Raw genomic sequence first — 22796 nt, forward strand, 5'->3', positions numbered from 1 at the left:
GCTCTTTGATGTCTGCACGGTGGCACTCAAATTGGGAGGAATTTCACAGAACTTTATATTGGTTTCTGAGATGCCGGAGAAAGAGCACCATCCACCTGGCTCTTGACCACCCACGTTCCCCGGGAAAACAAAGATTAGACTCCATGGCCACCAATGTGGTGTTCTCTTGTTAACTGTGTCACTCTCTGGGTAACATCTCTGTGTGGGACCTCTCCATGCCAGACAGTAGGGTACCCGCTCCCTTCACTGGAATGCAAGGTGTACCAAGAGCCAGCACTAATTAATGGCTTAGTCGTCGCTTCCTAGAGTCTAGCACCTGGCGCTACTTGGTGTGTCCCGCTCCTCTTTCCTCTCGGTGACGGGCACACCCTGCCGTGAAGCTCTGCTTTACTGTGATTTCCTAATGCTGCCAAAGTTAACACAGGAACTACAGTCGTAAGATCAAAAGACCACCGCAGCCGGAAGCCACTCACACTGATGCCTTCTCTTCTGTCTTTTATTCCGTCTAGCCGATTCTCCAAGCAGTGAAAAGTCCCCTGTAACTACACCTGTAAGTAGACCCGCTTAAAGAACTAAGCCATGCATTTAGAGTGATTTTAACTTATGTTTGATCTTCTTAAAGAGTATTCAACCAAAACTGAGATTAAAAAAAAATTTTTTTTATTGTGAAACAATTTGATGGTTCCTGGTACCAAGATTGTAAAGTCATAGATCATCATTCTATGAAGTCAATATCCTGCCCTGCCTGGAAAGAAAGCACTTATCTCTTTGTATCCTTGAGTCCAGGTTTACTAGCATAGGACACTGGAGGTACTTTATAAATCCTCCTCAATTAATTTTCCTTGACTGTGCAGTGAGGTGCAAATAGATTTCTTTTAGGGTTATTGTGAGCCTTACTTGAAATCGTCGTACAGCTGCTGCTATACTGTGCCTGATACGGGAATGATCCCTCCCTCTCCAGTGACCAGTCCACAATGCTTACCATAGCCAGTACCTCCTAGTATCTACAGGCAAAGTTGCTCCCTTGGTGGCCATGTAGAATGTCACCTAGCCTCAGTATCTCCCACCACATTTCAGAACTAGGAACCATATGTGAAAGTTCAATCATACACCCATGCTGGTAACCCCAAGTTTCCTGGAAACTAAGAACCCCAGAATGACTATAAAGCTGGTATCACCACACACAGCTGAAGAGGATGATGTAAGCCATTGACTCCCAAGGTTGTCAAACTCTTCATGTGCCCCTGGCAAGGGGGGGTTGGAGAGGAAAAGGCATTGTAGAAAGATGGACCGCCGTTTCCTGTTTGGGGAAGATAGAACAGGCGAAAGAATCGGTGGATTCAGATGGAAAATCCAACTGTGTTCTTGTTTGTTCTCAAACCTGCTCAAACCTTCTCGAAGGATTTTGTTTGTTCTCAGTGTTGGGTGTGAGTATTTATTATGCTGGCCTCAGGGCTGGGGCTCCTCCGACTCCTCTTACCTCTCAGAGTGACATCAATCCACTTTGGGGGAAGCTGCCATGGAAAGTAGTAGTGGTATACAGACTTCGCTTCGGGTACGGCAGTCACTAGTCCTTAGACGGTGCGTTTCTCCTGGTGTAAGCCAGAGTTAGCACACGCTGTGAGCATCATGCTCAGGAGCGTGGCTGCTTCTAAACTCCTCATGCTTCTGAGAAAAATGAAGCAAAGCCTTCTCAGTCCTGTGGCTAGTCACTGTGTGTTTCCATGATCCATAAAGAGGCACAGAGACACAGAACCAGCCTGGCATTTGGGAATCAATGTAAAGAAAGAGCAGGGGGGGGGGGGGGGGGAGATTAAGTCTGCCACCAAAGAGGGCATTTGGATATATGAAGATTTGTTTCTACGTCCCTTGGGTACCATGTTGGAGGCTAATTGTCTTCTCTTGCCCTGGCTGGCCCTTGAGGACCTACCTAAGTTCTGATCATGGGGTTGCGTTCTTTGTTTTTCCGGAGCAGTTCAAGTTCTGGGCGTGGGACCCGGAAGAGGAGCGTAGGCGTCAGGAGAAATGGCAGCGGGAACAAGAGCGTGTGCTCCAGGTAGGACCGGCCTGCTGCCTTCCCTGTGTTCAGTGACTGTGCGCTCTGAATGTCTGTCTGTCTGTCAGCAAGAGCGTGTGCTCCAGGTAGGACCAGCCTGCTGCCTTCCCTGTGTTCTGTGACTGTGCGCTCTGAATGTCTGTCTGTCTGTCAGCAAGAGCGTGTGCTCCAGGTAGGACCAGCCTGCTGCCTTCCCTGTGTTCTGTGACTGTGCGCTCTGAATGTCTGTCTGTCTGTCAGCAAGAGCGTGTGCTCCAGGTAGGACCAGCCTGCTGCCTTCCCTGTGTTCAGTGACTGTGCGCTCTGAAGGTCTGTCTGTCTGTCAGCAAGAGCGTGTGCTCCAGGTAGGACCAGCCTGCTGCCTTCCCTGTGTTCAGTGACTGTGCGCTCTGAAGGTCTGTCTGTCTGTCAGCAAGAGCGTGTGCTCCAGGTAGGACCAGCCTGCTGCCTTCCCTGTGTTCAGTGACTGTGCGCTCTGAAGGTCTGTCTGTCTGTCAGCAAGAGCGTGTGCTCCAGGTAGGACCAGCCTGCTGCCTTCCCTGTGTTCTGTGACTGTGCGCTCTGAATGTCTGTCTGTCTGTCAGCAAGAGCGTGTGCTCCAGGTAGGACCAGCCTGCTGCCTTCCCTGTGTTCAGTGACTGTGCGCTCTGAATGTCTGTCTGTCTGTCAGCAAGAGCGTGTGCTCCAGGTAGGACCAGCCTGCTGCCTTCCCTGTGTTCAGTGACTGTGCGCTCTGAAGGTCTGTGGCATTGAATAGATTTCTAGCACAGGGAACATGGAATCCAATTCTCAGAAACTCGTGAGTCTCTCGATGCTTTGTGTCCAGGCAACAGAGTCTTGTACCTGCTTGTCCCTGCGAACAGGTCCAATGATGAGAAGGAGTAGGGAAAAACATTCACATTAATACTTTCAAAAAATGTATCTCTAAACAGTGATTAAGGGTCAGTCTACCCGGATTCATTACCTCCTTAGCCACCAGTTCCCAGTTCAAGAAGCAATGAGAATGAATTCCCCAAAAGATACTCGACAGCATTCAGGTGGAATGAAACTTGACATCAGTCTAATTCCTTCAACAGAATTTTCACTCCATGTTTCAGTGAAAGCTGATAATGGCCAATTCTAGAAATATTTGGAGAAGAAATGTAACATGCTTCCACTTGCCTCATGCCCAAAGTGACCTAGCGACCTTCAAAACTGGCCTATTTATATACTTGGGGTGTGCCGGGGACACATCTGAATAGCCAGTTTTTAGTTGAAGAGGTGAAGGTTCACAGAGGTTGGATTAACCGCCTGATATCACATGGCTGATAGGTGCCGAACCTGGGCCAAATCTAAGTCTGTACAACTCTAGAACCTGTGCTGTTTCCACTAGATACCCGAACGCTCACATAGAGAAAGTGTAAACCTCATTAAACGGGGTGGCTCCCTGCCACTCCAGAACTGAAGCGCGATGTGATTTATTCTATTTTCTCTCCAGATTTTTGTCCTGATCCTTTGCCCTGATTCCCATGGGTAAGGGAGTGGGTTCTGTGGTAAAATCAACTACTTGGATTTAGCTCTGCAGTTCAGCTTGGTGCCTTTGAAAACTTCAGAGGGTTAGGCCTTGATTACTTACGTGATAGTAAGAGCCTTGGAATTCCCATTCTGAATTTTGACAGTATTCTGGACTAGGGGGTCATTTGTTTTGATTTGGGAATTGGCTTTGGTTTCTTCTGTTTGCTTGTTTGTTGAGACTAATTACTAGGTGACCCTGCCTGGTCTGGAATTTACAGAGACCTGCCGCCTCTCTCCTGAGTGTGGGATTCCAGCATGCACCGCCATGCCCAGCTTCTGCACTATTTAGTTACGATAATAAGTTTTTACTCATATCTCCGGCTCTTGCCACGGTTCAGCCAGCAGTGCTCTGCTAGAATTAGCAAGAACGCTGGTCTCCAGAAGTCCCCAGGAAAGCTTTTTGCACCTAAGTTATAACAGCCGCTCTCTGGGGACAACTCAGTGCCTGCCTTCCCCCTCCAGAGAGACACATAGTCCTGTCCTAGCTTCAGACAGCTGACAGAAACCAGTGAGTTTCAACCAGTGTTGGCACGTCTGTGCACAAGCCCAGGTCTCCTTTGTCTGCCATGAGGACACTATCTTCAAGGGACCAGTTCTTATTTCAAATATTGATTTTAATCTTCATATACTCTCATATTTTCCCGGTCAGCTGTTAGGGACTCCCTGCATATTTTTTATGTCATTCTTATTCCAAGTGTTTTATTTTCTCTCAGAAATGGTGACAAGTATTACACCATTTCTGAACACAAGGACGGAAGTTTGTAGTCACAAGGTTTCTCTGGTCTTGCCTGGCCCCAAGGTCCCACAGCCACTTATTAAATAATCTTTCAGAGGCTTAATATTAATTACCAATTGCATGGCCTATGGCAGGCTTCTTGCTAGCTAGCTCTTATAACTTGACCCATTTCTATTACTCTATAAGTTGCCACGTGGCCGTAGCTTACTGGTGCTTTCACATCTTGCTTCTCCTGGCGGTGCTGGCTTCTCTCTCCTCTGCTTTTCTTCTTCTTCTTCTCTCTCTTCAATTTTCCACCTAGCTATAACCTGACTTACCATAGGCCAAACGGCTTTATTTATCACCAATCAGAGCAACACATATTCACAGTGTATAGAAAGACATCCCACAGCAGAAGTTCTCACACCAACACTGCCACGGACTGGCCCATCAGGTATACCACGACCGTAGGGGAACCAGGGCTTGGGTAGTCAGGAAGGCAAGGATTCGGTGAGTGACAGACAGACAACACACTCAGAAGGGGTTTGAATCTGCTGCAGTTTTACTTCTGTATATCAGTAGTTTGTATACAGAAAAGAAAACTATCAAGTCATACAAGGAACAACAAGAGCTTGGCAATAATTCAATTACATCATCTTTTAAAAAAAACAGCAAGCACATAATTATTAATTGGCGCTAGACATATCCCTTCACCCACAAGAACTTTATGACCCAAAAAGCAGTCTGTGTTTTTTAAACTTAGTACAGTTCCTAGACTTGTGAAGGCTTCTTTGCGGTTGCGACTGGGTCCTTCATCTTTATCTCAACTGCTCGCTAGTTTATTATGCACTTCTACTTTTCTGGTTCTCATGACCCACTTAGCCAGTTTGGATGTTGCAGACCCTCTCTAAGTCTTTTTTAGTTTTTTACCATATATCTCTTTAGTTGGGATTTCTAAAGAATTCCTAGTGGGTGAGTGTTCATTCCCTAGAAGTGCCTGAACTATTATACTTTCTTTATCTAGCGGCTTGGGGTTTTTAAGAAATAGCTCATTCTGCTATATCTGATTAAGATCCATGTCCAGCTTCCCCTTTCCTCCATAGTTCACAACCCAAGCATTCATTAATTTTGGCTGTGCTTCATAGATTAATTAGAACATTATCAGAAAAGCAGTTATACAAAACCCATAGCCCAGGGAGCTCATGATCCGTGAAGCACATCTCCTTCGAGAAGGAGGCGTAACACGGGCACTCTGCCAGGGACCTCCAGGGAGCTTAGTCCCGTGGGACACGTATCTCCCGTCTGCTATTATTGACATAATTGTTCATGTCACACGGACGACACTGGAGTTGGTGTGGCACAACACATTGTAAGGGGTGGTATAAAGGCTCTCTCGATTCAAGTTACTGTGAGCTGGGCCTGGTACCTCATCTCGTTGCCATGGTGATAAGCAGAGTGCTTCTGCCTCTCAGCTGATGGTTGTCTTGAGCACTTTGGACTTTATCTGCCCTGTATCTCTTATAAACTTAGCAGGATTTTATAACCTTTTATTAAACTTCCTTAGCAGCAATGTTGGTTGGTTTTGGCTTTGATTGGTTGGTTTTTGCGGGGGGTGGGGTTCAAACCCAGACCATGGCACATGCTAGGCAACTACATCTCCAGCCCAGCAATATATTTCTATTAGTGAAATAACAAAATTCACCTCTGAGGCTGGGCAGTGGTAGTACATGCCTTTAATCCCAGCACTCGAGAGGCAGAGCCAGGCGGATCTCTGTGAGTTCGAGGCTAGCCGGGTCTATAGAGTGAGATCCAGGACAGGCACTCAAAAAAAAAAAAAAATCACCTCTGAAAGGCTCATTTGAAGCAAACTCTATGTATAGCCTACCTAGCACCTCCCAATATCTTGAGGGAGATTGTTGATTTTTTTTCATCTTTTATGAACAAAGGTCTATCTGAAAAGAAATTCTACAAAACATAGCAGCAGAAATCTGGCTTCCCATGGGATTTTAAATGTCTATGTTAGTTACTTTTCTGTTTCTGTGATAAAAATACTCTGATGAAAAGCAAGGTAGGGAAGAAGGAGTCTATTTTGGCTTATGGTTCCAGAAGGCTACAGCCCATCATGGTAGGGAAGGCGAGCCGTGGGAGCTGGAGGCCTGCCTGGCCCTCAAGAAGCAAAGTGGTCACGTTTCATTCACACACGGGAAACAGAGAGAGAAGAGGAAAGGAGACTGGGCTATAAAACCTCAGAGCCCAGCCCCAGTGACATACTTCCTCATCCCAAAGGTTCCAGAACCTTCCCAGACGACACCACTAACTGGAACCAAATGTCCACATCCATGAGCCAAAGGGGGACATTACTCATTCCATCCCCCACACAGACCTGACTTATGTGCATAATACCCAACATTTCTTTCTTTTTTTTGATATGCGTGCGTTAGATTCCAAATGTTCACTCACAAAGACTGTATTGCTCTAGAAGAGGGGAAAACACCCCGGTGATGAGTGCGATGGTCACTTGTTCTTTGAACATCCCATGACAGGAGAGGTACCAGAAGGAACAAGATAAGTTGAAGGAAGAGTGGGAAAAGGCCCAGAAGGAGGTGGAGGAAGAGGAACGCAGGTACTACGAGGAGGTAGGAAACCGCCAAGAGGAACGCGACCCGTCCCGCCGTTCCGCAAAGTCTGTCACCTCCCTTTGTGTCTGCAGCACGTGCTGGTGGTGGGTGTGTCTGACTCTCTGTGCTCGAAGTGGGGTTCCTTCAGTCTCTTGAAAGAGAACCACATCATGCCGGTTCCAACAGACCACAGTACCCCTACACACACACACACACACACACACACACACACGCACGCACACACACACACACACACACACACCACGTGGATTGTAGGAGGAAGGGATTGAACCGTGTTCAAGAAGCCGCTGTAATCACATCTGCTCTCCAGTCCTGTCTGACTCCTGATCTGTCTTAGGTAACATAAACACAGCGACGTGTTACTTTGTGTGTGTGCTCCCTGCAGCAAGAGTGTTTGGTAGTAATGAATTCATTTTGTAGGATAACTTTAGCACTGAAGCTACATACATCCTCACTGTTGACTCCACTACTACACCACGCTAGAGGAATTTGTGGAGGAGAGTTGTCCCAGTAACATTTTAACAACGAACAGGCCGCATCCCAGAGTTTGGAGGAGGCTACCTAAAGTGTCTGTTACCTGAAATTTGTTGTCAATATTGTTGGGAACTTTACCTTCAGCAATAACTTAACCGATCAGCTCCACAGTAGTTTTTCTTAATTGTGTTCTTCCGTAACACTAATTAGACTTGGTGTTTGTAAATTCAGTACACAGTTCTAAACTGCTGCCCACTTGGTGTTAACTTGATTTGTGTGGAAAAATAATTTTCCTAATGCCCTGCTTATCTATGTATGTTCTGATGAATTTTCTTTTCCTGGAGTTCCTTAATATATTTCTTTCTCTTGACAGATTTAAATTTTTTTTTGTCATTTATCCCCATCTTTGCCCTAGGAGCGTAAGATCATTGAAGACACTGTGGTCCCGTTCACTCTCTCCTCAAGTTCTGCAGACCAGCTGTCTACTTCCTCCTCTGTAACGGAAGGCAGTGGGACACCGGTGAGCGACCACTGTTGAAAACCGAGTTTGACGTCAGTAACCTCAACAGGTTTCCCATCACACTTAGTAACTTAAAACCAGAACTGGCTTTTCATCCCGAGCCACAGCAGCCCCTACACTGCTGTCGCCAAACCCTAAGCTCCTTCCACAGAGCAGGAGTCATTGCCCTGGCCAGATCTTCCCAGACAGACTAGCAGGATCTCCAGGAGTAAAGCCATGCGCTGGAACCTTCTCTCTGCCTGACTCGAGCATCACTCTTCCCTCCACAGCCATGCGCCCCTTCCCCACTGTGCCGTGCATCCCTCTGCATCATTGAGCAGCAGACATGCCCCCAATGCATTCCCTCCCCACTGTGCCATGCATCCCTCTGCATCATTGAGCAGCAGCAGGCAGGCCCCCAATGCATTCCCTCCCCACTGTGCCATGCATCCCTCTGCATCATTGAGCAGCAGCAGGCAGGCCCCCAATGCATTCCCTCCCCACTGTGCCATGCATCCCTCTGCATCATTCAGCAGCAGCAGACATGCCCCCAATGCATTCCCTCCCCACTGTGCTGTGCATCCCTCTGCATCATTGAGCAGCAGACATGCCCCCAATGCATTCCCTCCCCACTGTGCTGTGCATCCCTCTGCATCATTGAGCAGCAGACATGCCCCCAATGCATTCCCTCCCCACTGTACCGTGCATCCCTCTACATCATTGAGCAGCAGACATGCCCCCAGTATATTCCCTCCAGCTGCCATAAACTAGCTTCTTATCCCCCAAATTCCACATGAACCTGACGTGTCTTTGAGGGTGGAGAGAGCCTGTAAAGACTGGTCAGCCCCGCATCTCCCAAGTAAAGTGATGGGGGTACTAGATAGAAACATGCCAAGACGTGTAAAATAGCTCAGAGGCCATTTGTCCTTAAAGTAAGCAGTCCCATGACTTCATTTTGTTTGGAAAGGGGGTTTCTGGACCCATCCCTTTTGTGATAATTTCTAGAAAGATCTCAACTGCACATTTATTCCAAGCATTTGGAAACTGTTGAGCTCTGTTAGTTTAGAAGACTGTTTTTTGAATTGTAGATAGTGGGATGGGTAAATCAGGGTTGGTGCAGAAGTAGAAGAGCAGGGTGGCTATAACCAGAGCACACTGTGTGTGTGTGTGCAAGCCTACAGTGAGTCTCATTCACTGTACAGGAAGTACATAGTAATAATTTCCTTTAAAGTTAGAGCAAATATGGAAGAAAATTATCATTATTCAAAGAAAGGAAAAGGAAAGGATTGTGTTTCAGGTCATCCATGGTCAGATATAAGTCACTGGGGGTGGGTTTCAGAGAGTCCATGTCACATATAAGTCATTGGGGGTGGGTTTCAGAGAGTCCATGTCACATATAAGTCATTAGGGGTGGGTTCAGAGAGTCCATGTCACATATAAGTCATTGGGGGTGGGTTTCAGAGAGTCCGTGGTCAGATATAAGTCATTAGAGGTGGTTTCGGGCAGTTCATGGTCAGATACAAAAGTCATCTAGCGTCTTTAAAGATTATATTCAAAATGATCCCAATTTTCTATCAGAATAAGATGGACTTGGAAATCTGTCAAGACAAAGAAAAAGAGAGAAGACAGAAGCCACCTTTCCAGGAGAACGACAGTGACCCGTTGCTCAAGGCTAGGGAAAGTGGTCCACCAGAGGAGGACAGGTATGTGCCCATCCCAGACCATCCGTGGGAATTTCCAAAACTGAGCTCTGTCGTTCCCTCCCAGGAAGGTGGTCCCACTGCTTTAAAAGGATCGCTAATGATGCAGTCCATGTTGTTTAAAAATGCTATAACAGCTCTGAAGTCCGTGTCCTTGTGCTTTGGAATATATGGACTTAACAGGCGAGGCCAGTTGTGAAGAGAAAAAAGGAACATAAATTTGAGGCCAGCCTTGGGTACATAGTGAAAGCATATCTCAAAAAAAATTAAATATAATAGCTGGAGAGATGCTCAGAAGATAAAGTCACATGCTACTCAAGCCTGGAATTGAGTGTGATCCCCAGAAAGCACGTAAAGGTTGAAGGAGAGACCCAAGTCCACAATCATCCCCTGTCCTCCCCATACACGGTATGGCGTGAGCACACGTATCATACACATGTATATCACATGATTCAATCTGAATGTTTTAATAATGATGTAAAAAGTTTAATAAGGGAGACCTGTTTTAAATAAAGAAAATAGTATAAATCATCAAAGAAGCTTGTTGTTGACCCCAAACCTCAAGCTTCCAGTTACTTGAAATAGAGGATGTGCCAGAGAGGAAAGACATTGAAGTCCTGAGTCCCACCTACCGTGGTTCACTGTGGACCCGAGCATGGCCGTGGGTGTCCTCTCTGATATGAGTGGTAATGTGAAGGATAACCAATTTGTCAGAACAGTTGTGGGTGGTCACCTTATGCATGAACTCTAGGATGTTCCACGGGAGATCCAGAAATGAACCCAGAAGCCCCAGAACACACAGAGTACCTCAGACTGGAGCAGACTCTGGGCTGCAGGTTATCAGTGCACCTCTTGCCTAACCTGGAAGGAATCTACAGGAAGCCCAGGAAGTTGGCAGCATCCCACTTAAGAAACAGATGCTTGCCTCAGGGGCGTGAGATCCCAGACAGGTGTCAGCAAGTACGCATGCACCTATAACACGTGTACAGCATCCCAGAGGGACCCGAAAATGAGAAAGGTGTCCGGGTGTCATAGATGGGTCAAGGTGAGCAGTTGGCTGGGAGCAGGGTTCTGGGGAGGGCTTGCACTCAGTGGGCTGCTGGCACCGGACTCTGAGCACCAAGTCTGACTGGCAAGGCATGGCCTGGAAGAGCAACTCAGTTTCTGGGTGACACTGCTTCAGAGTCTGGGGAGTGAGCTGTTAGGAAGGTTTGAAGGATCCCGAAAAACACCCCTGCATGTTCGTTCCCTAGTTCTCCAAACAGGCCCTGCCTGTGGATTTGCTGTTGGCTTTCTCCAGGCTGGTCTCCTGGTCACCAGAAATGGTGCTTTCATCTCCTTAAATCTTTCTCTGCACACAGAAGTCACCGAAAGGCTGGGGAAGTAACCAAGGCTGCAGAGATCCCAAGTGAAGTGGTCCCAGTGACCTATTTATCTGTTTATTTTTAGATAGTATATCTCTTTGCAGCCTAGGCTGGCCTTGAACTCACTATGTAGCCCCGTTTGGCCTCGAACTCCTGATCCTGCTGCCTCTGCCTCCTGAGTGCTGGGATTACAGGTGTGCTTCACCATGCCTGGCTTCCAACTGAAACTTATAATAATTGCTCTCTTGTGAAAATGTGGGAGCTTCAGGTCTACTCCCTAGAGGTACTCAACATGAAGAGCCTATTGGGCAGGGAGGACCCCAGAAATGATCATTTCTTGACTTGGTTAAATAGATGGGCACTAAAAATGCATAGTATTGTATAATGGTTTTAGTTTAAAATAAAAAGAATGAACAGTCTATTCCTTTCCTTAGATTGTAATTGCTAGGTCTGTGTCCCCGGGTATGGAAACAGTAGGTTTGATCTGGATGCTGTTATCTCTACTCTGAAGTATGTTTCTTTGTTTTAGCATTAGCAGCCTAACTCAAGGGTCCTCGGCTCACTCTGAAGAGTCCATGTCAAAAGAAATCCATCTGGACCAGCAGCCCGAGGCTGAGGCTGGGGCCCCACACTGTGTTACAAGCCCACAGCTAGCTCAGGGTAAGAGTGGACCAGCGGCTACACACACACACACACACACACACACACACACACACACACACACACACACTATGGTACAAGCCCCCAGCTAGCTTAGGGTAAGAATGGAGAGACAAATCCCAACATTTAAGTTAACATTTAAATCCTTCATGCTGTCCAGAGCTGACCTCTGCTGGTGGCAAGTTTCTCTCTAAGAGCCCCGTACCCCAGCTTCTGTTAAATATGTAACACATAAACTCCCACCGTGTGACCAGACTCTACACGAGGTCGTCGGGGTCTCAGTGAGACCTGAACAGTTCTTAGCATTTTACAGAATGGAGGCTTGTGGCTCCCGCAATGACCCAGCAGGAAGGGGCTGCCACTAACCCTGATGACCTGAGTTCAGTCCTTAAGACTCATGGAGTGGAAAGAGAGAAGCGTCTCCCAAAAGGTGTCCTTTGGCCGTCACACACACACCCCTGTGGCATGTGCTTCCCCCACACACACACACAAAATAAATAAATGTAATTCTTTTTCATTTAAATGGAGGGGCTGGAGGGATGGCTCAATGGTTAAGAGCAGTGGCTGCCCTTTCAGAAGACCCAGGTTCAATTCCCAGCTCCTCTATGGCAGCTCGCAACTGTCAGTGACTCCATATCCAGGGGGATATGACACCCTCTTATGGCCTCCATGTCACTGCCTGCGTGTGGGGGTCACAGATGGACGTGCGGGCAAAACACCCATACACAGAAAATAGAATTTTTTTAATCAGAGGAAGACTGTACAAAGAAACCTGTAAGTTATCATAAACCGTGCATTCTTCAAATGTCCCAGTTCTACCACTGAACATGACCCCGCCCCAACCCCCAAAATGCCCTTGAGGGGTAGACTCTGCCAAACCAGACTGGGATACGTGTGCAACCCAGCCCACCTAGGATGGCTGTGAGGACCGGAAGCCATCGGCACTTTAAAGGGCGGTGTGTTACCGGGTATCAAAGTGACTTTGCTGAACACGTTTATGTTCCTCCCTTGGTCTTAGATCCACCTCAGAGTCCTCAGGTATCAAACCCATCATCGTACGTGTCGGAAGATGTGAAGCCCAAAACCCTGCCCCTGGATAAAAACGTTAATCATCAGATTGAGTCTCCGGGCGAAAGGCGGAAGTGAGTAGACAGGGAAGACGGAGGTGGGATTCCTGTATCAAAAACAATTGTATTGACTCAGAGGGGGGAGAAGTGTAAGGTGGCAGCAGCGTTTTTGTGCTTGGTCTCCATTTAATCATTTTGAAGGATATACTTGGGGATAATAGGTGTTTAAGCGTTTAAAACTCTTCCTGTCAGTGAGCCTTCCCAATAATGTCATGAGGTTGATAATCCCAGTTTTCAGATGAAGAATTTAGGGGAGTTACGTAACTTACCCACAGAATCTGACTGATGACATGTTCGAGGAATATACAGAGGGCTCACAGCTTCAGACCACAGTTAAGCCGCATCACACTTATGGCATTTGTTCCTTTAACAATCATTCCACTTGGATCCGGACTGTGTGGGTTCAGAGTGTGTCTGCTGCCCCCTACCTACCCGGAACCTTGGGCACGGGTCTTAGTTTCCTCATTTATCAAGTGGGAATGAGACTGGTACCTTCCTCAGATTCCCAGGCCTGGTAAATGCCCAGCACTGCAGTGTGGGTCATGAGCATGCCCGTTAGCGTCTCTTCCTCCTTGACACGGTATTGAACCGCCGCTGCCTCTCTCTCGGGTTGCTCCGGTTTTCATGGCGGGATACCTGTGGCACCAGGATCAGCAGGAGCTCAGATGGCCTGGATGGGATTACTCACAATGGTTACTGGGGTGTTTCTCAGTCTTTTGTTCTTTCCAGCCACGGTGCTGACACTTGGAAAATGTGACTTTTGGAGGAGACAAGTGCCACCTGAGGTGGGAGGGCCCGGTGAGCAGGGCCTCCAAGGATCTCGTGGTCAAGCAGCCAGGAGACAAGGGACTCTGCCTCTGTCTGCCTCCGTGGTCGTCTTTTCCTTTCCTTGGTCTTTTCTGTAGCCTAACTGGTTCTTCACTCAGGAAACTAGCTTTTCAAAACTGAAAACTTGATCCCACACGGGGCTGGCTCCTAAGCAGCCCCTGCACCCGGGTGCAGCATCAGATGACGGCTCTTCTGATTTCTCATGACCTAATGAGTAACAAAGGGTCTCAGCGCCACCCTTCATGGCAGGAACCGTGGCACTGAAAATTGCTTCCTCTAAGATCTGCCCTGTTTGCTTGAGTGGCCATGTAACCCCAGCTGCGTGATATTTGTTATTTGCAAGGTCTTTGCCATAAAGCAATTTTTTTTAAAATCTCCCCTGAACTTCTGGGCTGCCCTTAGGAATCTCCTCCTCTGTCTTTATTCATCTTTCAATCCCACAAAGGCCGTAGTTTTCATATTAAACAACAGTTTGCTCAGCAGTGTCGATAAGTCTGAAGTGAAGGAGAATTCACCAGTATTCTCCTTTCTAAGCAGCAGTACCACTAAGGTTTTCATTTTACATACGTGTGCATTCCTGCCAGATGTAATTGCTAATTTTGTTCCAAAAAGACAAAAATAAACAAAATCCAAGGGTGGTATGGTAGCACATGTTCCTAACCCCCACTTGAGAGGCTGAGCCAGGAGGAAGAGGAAGCCTCAAGCCAGCCTGGGCACCATGGTGAGACCTTATCTCAAAACAAATAAGTGGGAGGAGACTCCTTTGTGGTCCTTTAGTTTTAGTTTTAAGCTAAAATGTCCTTTATTGTGGCTTCTGTTGACTTCTTGTAACTGTGGGCTCCTTTACCGTGTTACAGGAAAAGCCCTCGTGAGAACTTCCGGGCCGGGCCCCTGTCCCCCTGTTCTCCTACCCCTCCTGGCCAGTCACCAAACAGGTATAAGAGGTCAGCGAGCCTTTCGGAGGCTGTTTTGTGGTCCAGCACCTAATGGGCCTGATTCTGGCCAGATGAGTGCTTGCCAAGTGATGCTGAGAGGCTTATCATCCTCATCCCTCACCCCCCATCCCCAGAGAAGGGAGGAGTCAGGAAAACATCTCCATCTGCCTGCATATTCATCCGCATGGGGTAGAAAAAGTCATCTGGGTGGTGCTGGCCGTGGCCATTAGGTTTTAATGACGTCGTGTGGAACAGGCAATCTAATAATAAAGCCCACCAGACAGCTGGTGGGCTCCTACAGCAGGGTCTCTGCCTCCGAGATGATCAGCCCTCCCAGGGTAATGGGCTGCTGGCTCCTCCAGAGAAGCAGAGAAGCTGGGAAACAAAACCTCATCCTCTCCCGGCTCTCCCGAGGTCTCAGGACATTAGTCGGTCCCCACAATACCTTTCAAAGCTGCTTGGGTGTCTGTCTGTCACAGGCGCTAATGACTAAGGGCTCAGTGGTTTTCGTTGATAGAGGATTTCTCTTCATGGCTAGAGAGAGGGAAATCTTAATTGATGGTGTTTGATGAGGCCAGCTCTTCCTCCGCCGATGTCTGTCCTTCTGTTTCCTCTGTCCCTTTGTGCAATGCATACTTGGGAATTTCTCCCAGGGCTCTGCAGCAGTGGGCATCATGGGAACGTTGTCCTGAGAGGACAGCCCTGTGGTGGCAGGTGGGCAGTTGACTCTGCCCTCTCCCCTGGTGGGACCTGCTGAGTTTAGCCCCTGTGGGTGGACAGTGTCCAGGGCTGTAGGTAGAGGCAGGGTGTGGGTTCAGTTCCAGGAGGTTACGATATAGACAGAAAGCACATACCATTCCTGCCAACGGTGTTTTTTCTGGAAGACACAGTAAAGAGAGGGCTGGCCAACCCTTTCCCTGTGTAGGTAGAAGGGAGACCCAAGGAGAGCCCTTGATGGCACACCATGACTCGGAGGAGCAGGGACCCGATCCCTGAGGCCTCCACAAGCGTCCCCATCCCCCATGACAATGGACTCTTTTAAAAGAAAGGCAATGGAGACTGCTAAGGCCACATGGGGACCTTAATGAAGCTAAATCTGAGTGTCTTTGTAGGACTTCTGTAAACATAATACATATGTTGAATCATCTCAGGGTTCTCAGACCCAGCACATTCAGCACCATGCCATCCATCACCCTCAGCTTAGGCCCTGCTGGCAGTGTATGGCTCTGCTTAATTCTGTGTTCATTGTCGATGTGGGATCCTCATTTTATTCACGGTTTAAGCATTTTTTAAAATCCATGTTCCCATTTTTGCATGAGGTTGCCTGTTGCATGAGCCAAGGTTCTCACTATGTCTTTTTTGATTGTTTTTGTTTTGTTTTGTTTTGTTTTTTTGACTCAGGTCTATAAGTGGGAAGAAGCTGTGCTCCTCCTGTGGGCTTGCTTTGGGTAAAGGAGCCGCCATGATCATCGAGACCCTGAATCTCTACTTTCACATCCAGTGTTTCAGGGTATGTATGCAGCACTCTCCTCTCTGAGCTGATGTCAGGGGTTAGGTCGTGTCCTGTGCTGAGAAATCCCTCCTGTAACTTTGCAACCTCTCCCCATGTGGTATAGACAGATGTGTGGGTCAAGTCCAGCCTTAAGGATACAGCTCAGCAGCCCTGAGTCCCCTGGGAAGAAAACTCCTTCTAGAAGAAAAGTAGATCTGTGCAATTTGTCTTTGCATACTTCTGTTGCTGACAGTGGATGTTCCAAAGGGAAGTCGGGAGTGAGACCCTGGGAGACAGCCGGGCCTCAGAGTCTGTGGGGCCTTAAGGATTTATTTGAAATAGCTTTGCTGTTCTTTAACTCTTACGATTTCCTATGACAAGGTTTTAGGTGTTGCCCTAGTGGAGTATTTCCTGCCCAGTGAGTGGCAGTGGCTAGCTGTAAGATTTCAGTGTTCTGAGAGAGCATGTCTGTCACCTTAGACGGTAGCCCCCTCTGCGAAGCCCTGGGTTAAGTCTGTGGTTCCGTTGTTGCTGTTCCTTGGTGTGTTTTGTTTTGTGTGAAACAAGGTCTCGCCGTGTGGCCCAGGCTGGCCTCAAGCCCCTCACGGTCCTTCTGCCTCAGCCTCCCTAGTGCTGAGATGACTAGCAGACACCACCACATCCAGCCAGTCAGTGGCCTTTGCTGAAGAATCCCAGGTAGCCTTTCTGAGTCCTTATTGCTCATTATGCTGTGTTAGTTACCAGCTGCTGTGATAAACAGTGAGCTCCATAAGAGTAATGATTCTGGCCGGGCGGTGGTGGTGCAAGCCTTTAATCCCAGCACTTGGGAGGCAGATCTCTGAGTTCGAGGCCAGCCTGGTCTACAGAGTGAGATCCAAGACAGGCTCCAAAGTTACATAGAGAAACCCTGTCTCGAAAAACTAAAAAAAAAAAAAAAAGTAATAATTCTGTCTTCCTCAACGGCCACGGTTTTCCTTTGCATCTACAGGGGTAAGTATCAATAAATACTTTAGATGGACTAGTACAGTGCCCCAAGGAGCCTGGCTTCTTTCTAATGCCAGGTCTCCTGCTACTCGGGGGCAGGGGAGACTGCCATACTTGGTGTGCTATCAGATGAATGAATTGTACTCCATCAGCACACCCCAGCCTCTCTTTCGACTCATGAGCACCTTTCAGGCGGATGTAGTTGATTTTGAAGCCAAGCCTCTCTCTCTCTGAATATCTGAGTCTTCTTTTCTCTACATGATGCTACTACATTTTCTTTTTCTCTTTGGATTTTGCCCTCTTTCTCGTTGGTAGCATCCTTGGCTATGCTATCCTTGTAAGGGATGAAAACAACACCTCCCTTTGTCCCTAGTGTAAGAAGCAGTCAGTGGAGTTCACAGGTCGGACAGGACGCAGTGAAATGCAGGTTCGCCTGTTTGCCGACTGTGTCCCTGTGACCTGGCTAGTCTAGAGTATGGACTAGAGGCTGCATCGGAACCTCTGCAAGGGGCTGGCACCTGGAGGGACCCCATGCCACCTCCTCTGCTGCAGATGCCTCCTGCATTTCACTTCTACTCTCCAACCACTCGGCTAACGGGGGTTCCGTACCCAGGGAATTTATTACCCCGGGTGCCACGCCTCTAATGTGGAACTAGACAACCGAATGTGTTCCTTAGTAATTCTCTGGTGGGATGTTCCCGGAAAGCTGAGATTATTAGTAGTCAAGTACCAACTGATGTCCATTGGCTGCATGTTTGTTTAAAACCAGTAGGGTGTAGTATGTTGGAGATGATGGTCCTTCTATCTCCGTTGAGAAATCGTGCATCGTAACAGTAGAGCAGGCTCTCAAGTCACTGCGATGTCACTTACCAGGTTCCCAACCCCAGGGCAAACCGGTTAGTGTCTCTCAACCTGTGTCCTCTGTAAAACACAGGCGTTAAGATAAAATGGTCAAAATATGTTTTACTTACTGCCATAAATTGGCTTAGGGTGCCATAGCCAGCCCATAATAGATGCTCAGTGAACAGGGAGCTCGTGGGAGTATCCTGGCATGCGTCACATAAGCAGTGTCTTAGTTACGGTTCTGTTGCTGTGAAGAGACACCATGACCAAGGCAGCTCTTACAAAGGAGAGCCTTTTGTTTGGGGCTCACAGTTCCAGAGGATGGTAGAGTTCACAGTCGTCAGTGCAGGAAGCGGACAGGCATGGGCCTGGAGCAGTAGCTGAGAGCTTGGCATCTTGAACCACAGGCAGCAGACAGAGTGAGACCCTGTGCCTGATGTGGGCTTTGGAAGCCTCCCAGCCCACCCCCGGTGACAGACCTCCCTCCAACAAGACCACACCTCCTAATCTTTCCAAAGCAGTTCACCACCTCGAAAGTCCACCTGGGGACTAAACGTGCAAACAAATGAGCCACTGGGGCTGTTCTCACTCACACCGACACAAACAGTCACCAGCAGGTTCCAGACACGACTCCCTAATGTCTTATAACTTCTGTCCCCTCTCTCCTTGTAGTGTGGTATTTGTAAAGGACAGCTCGGAGATACAGTGAGTGGGACGGATGTTAGGATTCGCAATGGTCTCCTAAACTGTACCGACTGCTACATGCGATCCAGAAGTGAGTATGGAGAGAATGTCTCCCCCAGTCACACTTCTTCTGTGGGATTTGGTGCATGGATTCAGTTATTGTCTGCCTCCAGTTGGCATTCCTATCCCCGGAAGGAGGATTCTGAGGATGGAGGTCAAAGAAATAAAAAGCCAGTAGGCAGTTCCTCCTCACAGGAAGTTCCTGCTCCGGTGGGCACACGACTCTTACCCAGGAGTGTGTGAGCTCCTCGGCAGGTGAAACTGCAGGCAGGTTTGAGAGACCCACCTGAGCATACTGCAGGGACCTTGTTGAGGCAGAGGAAGGGCTAGTTTCTGCAGCACTGTCCCCTGGTCAAGCCTGTCTGCAGAGGCCGGCAGCTGCTGGAGGAGGTGGAATTCGGAGCGTGGCTGTTTGATAGGTAAGTACCCACTCTGCAACGGCAGAGCCCTTCAGGGATTTCATTACAGAATACGGTTTCGTTCTTAAAGGAACTTGAAAGTTCATTGAAAGGCAAAATGATGCCTCCTACTTCTCTGACCCCACCCACTTCCATACTTTTGCCTGCAGTAAGATCTTAAAAACTGGCTGGCTGTGGGTACTTTCTGGGTTTCCCAAAAGGGAAGGTGCGTGTTTTATCTGGAGCCACCAGGGGGCGCCGCTGTCTAACTGTTGAGACAGTTTGAAACAGGCTGGTTGGTGGCTTGCTGGCCCAGTCCTCATTAAGTAGAGGCGCAAACAGCAGGAGACCTTTTAGTGCAAATTCACCAGTTCCGCGGAAGAAATGGCGTCCGAAATTCAAAGATATTATTTGTCAAAATAAGTGAAGAAATTATATCACTGGCTTCTAGATTGGAGGATAAGAATAAAAAAAAATTAAATGGTTTTCATTTATAGCTACAGATTTAGTGCATTAAGAAATACAGAGAAATAGATGCCTGTTAACAAAATCGAATGCAGATTGTTTGGATCTGTGATAAGCCTTGAAATCATACAGTTCCAGTTGGAGCTACTGTTGAGTAATGGGACTGTTGACGTCATGGATTACACATAGCATTAATTGTCAGATTTTGTATCCTATATGAGGTGAATAAGCAGTATTCAGTACATCTCATGAATATGCATGCATGTATACACAGATGCATACATACACATGCAATGTATAATAATTGTACTTTTTTTCTTTTCCTTCTTCCTTTCTTCCTTTCTTTTTCTTTTTTTCTTTTTTTTTTTTTTCTTTTTTTTTTTTTCCTCTCTAGACAGGGTTTCTCTGTGTAGCCCTGGCTGTCCTGGAACTCTCTCTGTAGACCAGGCTAGCTTCAAACTCACAGAGATCCGCCTGCCTCTGCCTCCCTAGTACTGGGATTAAAGGCAAGCGCACGATTGTACTTTTTAAAACTAGGCTTCTGTGTGTTTTATTTTTGTGTTTTAGAAAGGAACTCCCCTTTCCCACAGGTTTCAAAGTGATTTCCCCCTATCATTCTTTATAAATCACACTTTCTTCTCAACCTCAGCAAGAGGCTGGATTGGAATCATAGTCCCAGAAGGGGGCACTGTTGGAATAAGTTGAGGCAGCACTATGGAGCTGAATTGTTTTTGTATCTGAGCATGCGCAAAAAATGTCAACAAGCTTGAACCTGCCTCCGGGTGGCAGTGACCCGTTTTTTCATCCAGACTTTTTGGGAGTTAGGTGATTTGTTGCCATTTCCTTTGGAATTGGGTTTCTGGCTGTAGGTTAAGAACTTCCGTTACACATGCAAATATAAAGGGCGTTAACCGTTTTTAATTCCGACTAAAGATAAGAGCCAGAGATTTCCTGGAGCAATTTCTGTAAAAAGAAAGCTATTTGAAGGTAGACTACACATGAGATTTTTTTTTCTTGTTTATAATGAGTTTTTTTTCCCTTTTATTAGCACATATTCTTTATACCAAATGCTAGGACTCTTTATTCCACTTTCGTATGTGTACATCCTGTGTGCTCATCATTTTCTCTCTCTGTGAGAGAGAGAGAGACATTATTTTTTCTCAAAATAGAATACTGTGTTTTTTAGAAGGTTAAGAAACACCAAGAAGAAAGCAGGGTACCCGATTGTTTCTCTGCTCACAGTGTCTGCATCTGTGCCCCTGTAGACATGCAGAAGAATAAACAAGTGACTAAATACTATAATTCTGTAAGGTTAGACATTTTGAACAGTCCCGAAGCATATGACATTGGAATCAAAGTCTGTCTGAGGCTACCCCTTTCCCGTGGTTTCTTCAGGGCAGGGGTGGAATGGGTGTTTGTATATTGTGCACGCACTTGCACACGGGCTAGCACATGGGCTTGCACACGGGCTGCATTTAGCTACATATGTGTTCGGCTTCACTCCACAGACGGACTGGGCTCTGTACCGAGTTGTTATTATAGCTGTGTTTAGCATTGCCCCTGAATGTCTTCTGGGTGGATACTCCGGTTGTGGCCAAACACTTCTGTGAACATCCTTGTGTCTACCTGGATGAAGATGTGAAGCCATCTCCAATGGGTAGATGCTGAGCAGGAGCAACATTGTATTAAAAGGCATGAGCTTTTTACAGCTTCAGACATGTTGCCTGATTATCGTCTGAAAAGAAACGAGTCCCCCGTGCAGAGTGCATGGGGATCCTCCCTCTTCTCTGCTGATAGCAACTCTTCAGATGATCATCTGTTAAACTTTTACCCTTGGGCTGTCAGTGTAGCTCAGGACAGAGTGCTTGGTTAGCGTGCATGAGAACCAGCACCAAAAAAAGAAGAAAAAAGGAAATGGAAAAACCCACTCTGCTAGGCAGGGAGGAGCTTGTATTCCTTAGATATGTAGCAGGTGGGTATGGGTATGGTGTAAATGTGTGTACAGTGTATGTGTGAGTAGTGGGTGGGTCTATGGGTATGGTGTAAATGTGTGTGCAATGTGTGTGAGAGTAGCGGGTGGGTATGGGTATGGTGTAAATGTGTGTGCAATGTATGTGTGAGTGGAGGTCGGCAACACATGTGTTCCACGGTCACTCCTCATCATACTTTTTGAGACAGGGTCTCTCATTGAACCGCCAGGTTCACTGTTTCAACTGCCCTGGCTGGTCAGCGACCTCCACAGACCCACCTGTCTCTACCTGCTCCCCAGTGTTGGATCACAGACATGCACTACCATGTCTGGCTTCTGTGTGGGCACTGGGGATCCACACGCAGCTGGTCGTATGTACACACTTACCATCTGAGGCTTCCCCTTAGCCCCAGAGGTGTATTTTTAATTCTGAGTTTAAGCCTCTTTCCCTGTTTTTTTTTTTTTTTTTTTCCTCCATTTGTGTTTATTTTTCTGTAATGTGGTTCTCTGTCCTTTGTCCCTCTGTCCGGAACCTGCTCTGTTGAAGGACTTTGCAAGTTAGATGTGTTCCCGGTGTGACACTTGCTGCATGCTGCAATTCTAATTTTTTTCACTTTGTGATTTATTTTCATGCAAAAGACTTTCATTTTAAATAAACATACAAATTCTTTGCCTTTTAAAATTCTGGGCCTTATGTCCTACTCAGGGAAAGCAACACTTTCTGTTCCAAAGGTATAAACAAGATTAGCTGAAAGTTACCCTAAAGTTTCCTTCAGACTGAAATGTGTGATTCTTAGGAACATATTTGGAGATAAAAATTAGGCAGATATTCGTTAAGTTAGCCCATGGCATGAATATTACTTCATGATCATTTTTTTTCTAACTAATATGGAATACTAGCTTTCTCCTGAGCTCCCTGTGAGTTTGAGTCTGCTTCTGGATATATGATTATATTTTACATTCCATGACTGTGTGGTTTTAATTGTTGTACCTTCATAATATGTTTTAAGATTGACTAATAATAGCCACATACATTCCAGTTTCTTTCTTTTTTTCCCCCAAAGCTTTCTTAACTCTTGCCCATGATTTTTTTTCCAGACATTTTAGGCTAATTTTAATTAAATGAACACATGTCAAGGGGAGAGACCAGGGTATATGAGAGTACTTCTCTCTCTCTCTCTCTCTCTCTCTCTCTCTCTCTCTCTCTCTCTCTCTCTCTCTCTCTCTCTCTCTTGCTGTCTTAAGAAATAAATGTACTCGGGAATGATGTGATGGGGTAGGAATCATTTAGCTGAAGAACTATAAATACACTTGACAGGTTGACTGTATCCCCAGATGTAAGTGGCGTGG

The 22796-nt window shown here is 46.9% G+C and overlaps 1 protein-coding gene across 1 annotated transcript in view; it reads left to right on the plus strand.

The window, feature by feature from the left end:
* Positions 1-22796, plus strand: part of Limch1 (LIM and calponin homology domains 1) — an 89036-nt gene that overhangs the window by 64199 nt on the left and 2041 nt on the right. The window contains exons 19-27 of the mRNA XM_059275937.1: positions 510-550; positions 1976-2056; positions 6869-6961; positions 7854-7958; positions 9516-9640; positions 11531-11661; positions 12680-12803; positions 15953-16061; positions 18543-18645. Of these exons, the coding sequence (XP_059131920.1) occupies positions 510-550; positions 1976-2056; positions 6869-6961; positions 7854-7958; positions 9516-9640; positions 11531-11661; positions 12680-12803; positions 15953-16061; positions 18543-18645 (912 nt within the window). The remainder of the gene's footprint in view (positions 1-509; positions 551-1975; positions 2057-6868; positions 6962-7853; positions 7959-9515; positions 9641-11530; positions 11662-12679; positions 12804-15952; positions 16062-18542; positions 18646-22796) is intronic.

Source organism: Peromyscus eremicus, chromosome 10, assembly GCF_949786415.1.
Source record: "Peromyscus eremicus chromosome 10, PerEre_H2_v1, whole genome shotgun sequence".
Classification (NCBI taxonomy): Eukaryota; Metazoa; Chordata; class Mammalia; order Rodentia; family Cricetidae; genus Peromyscus; species Peromyscus eremicus.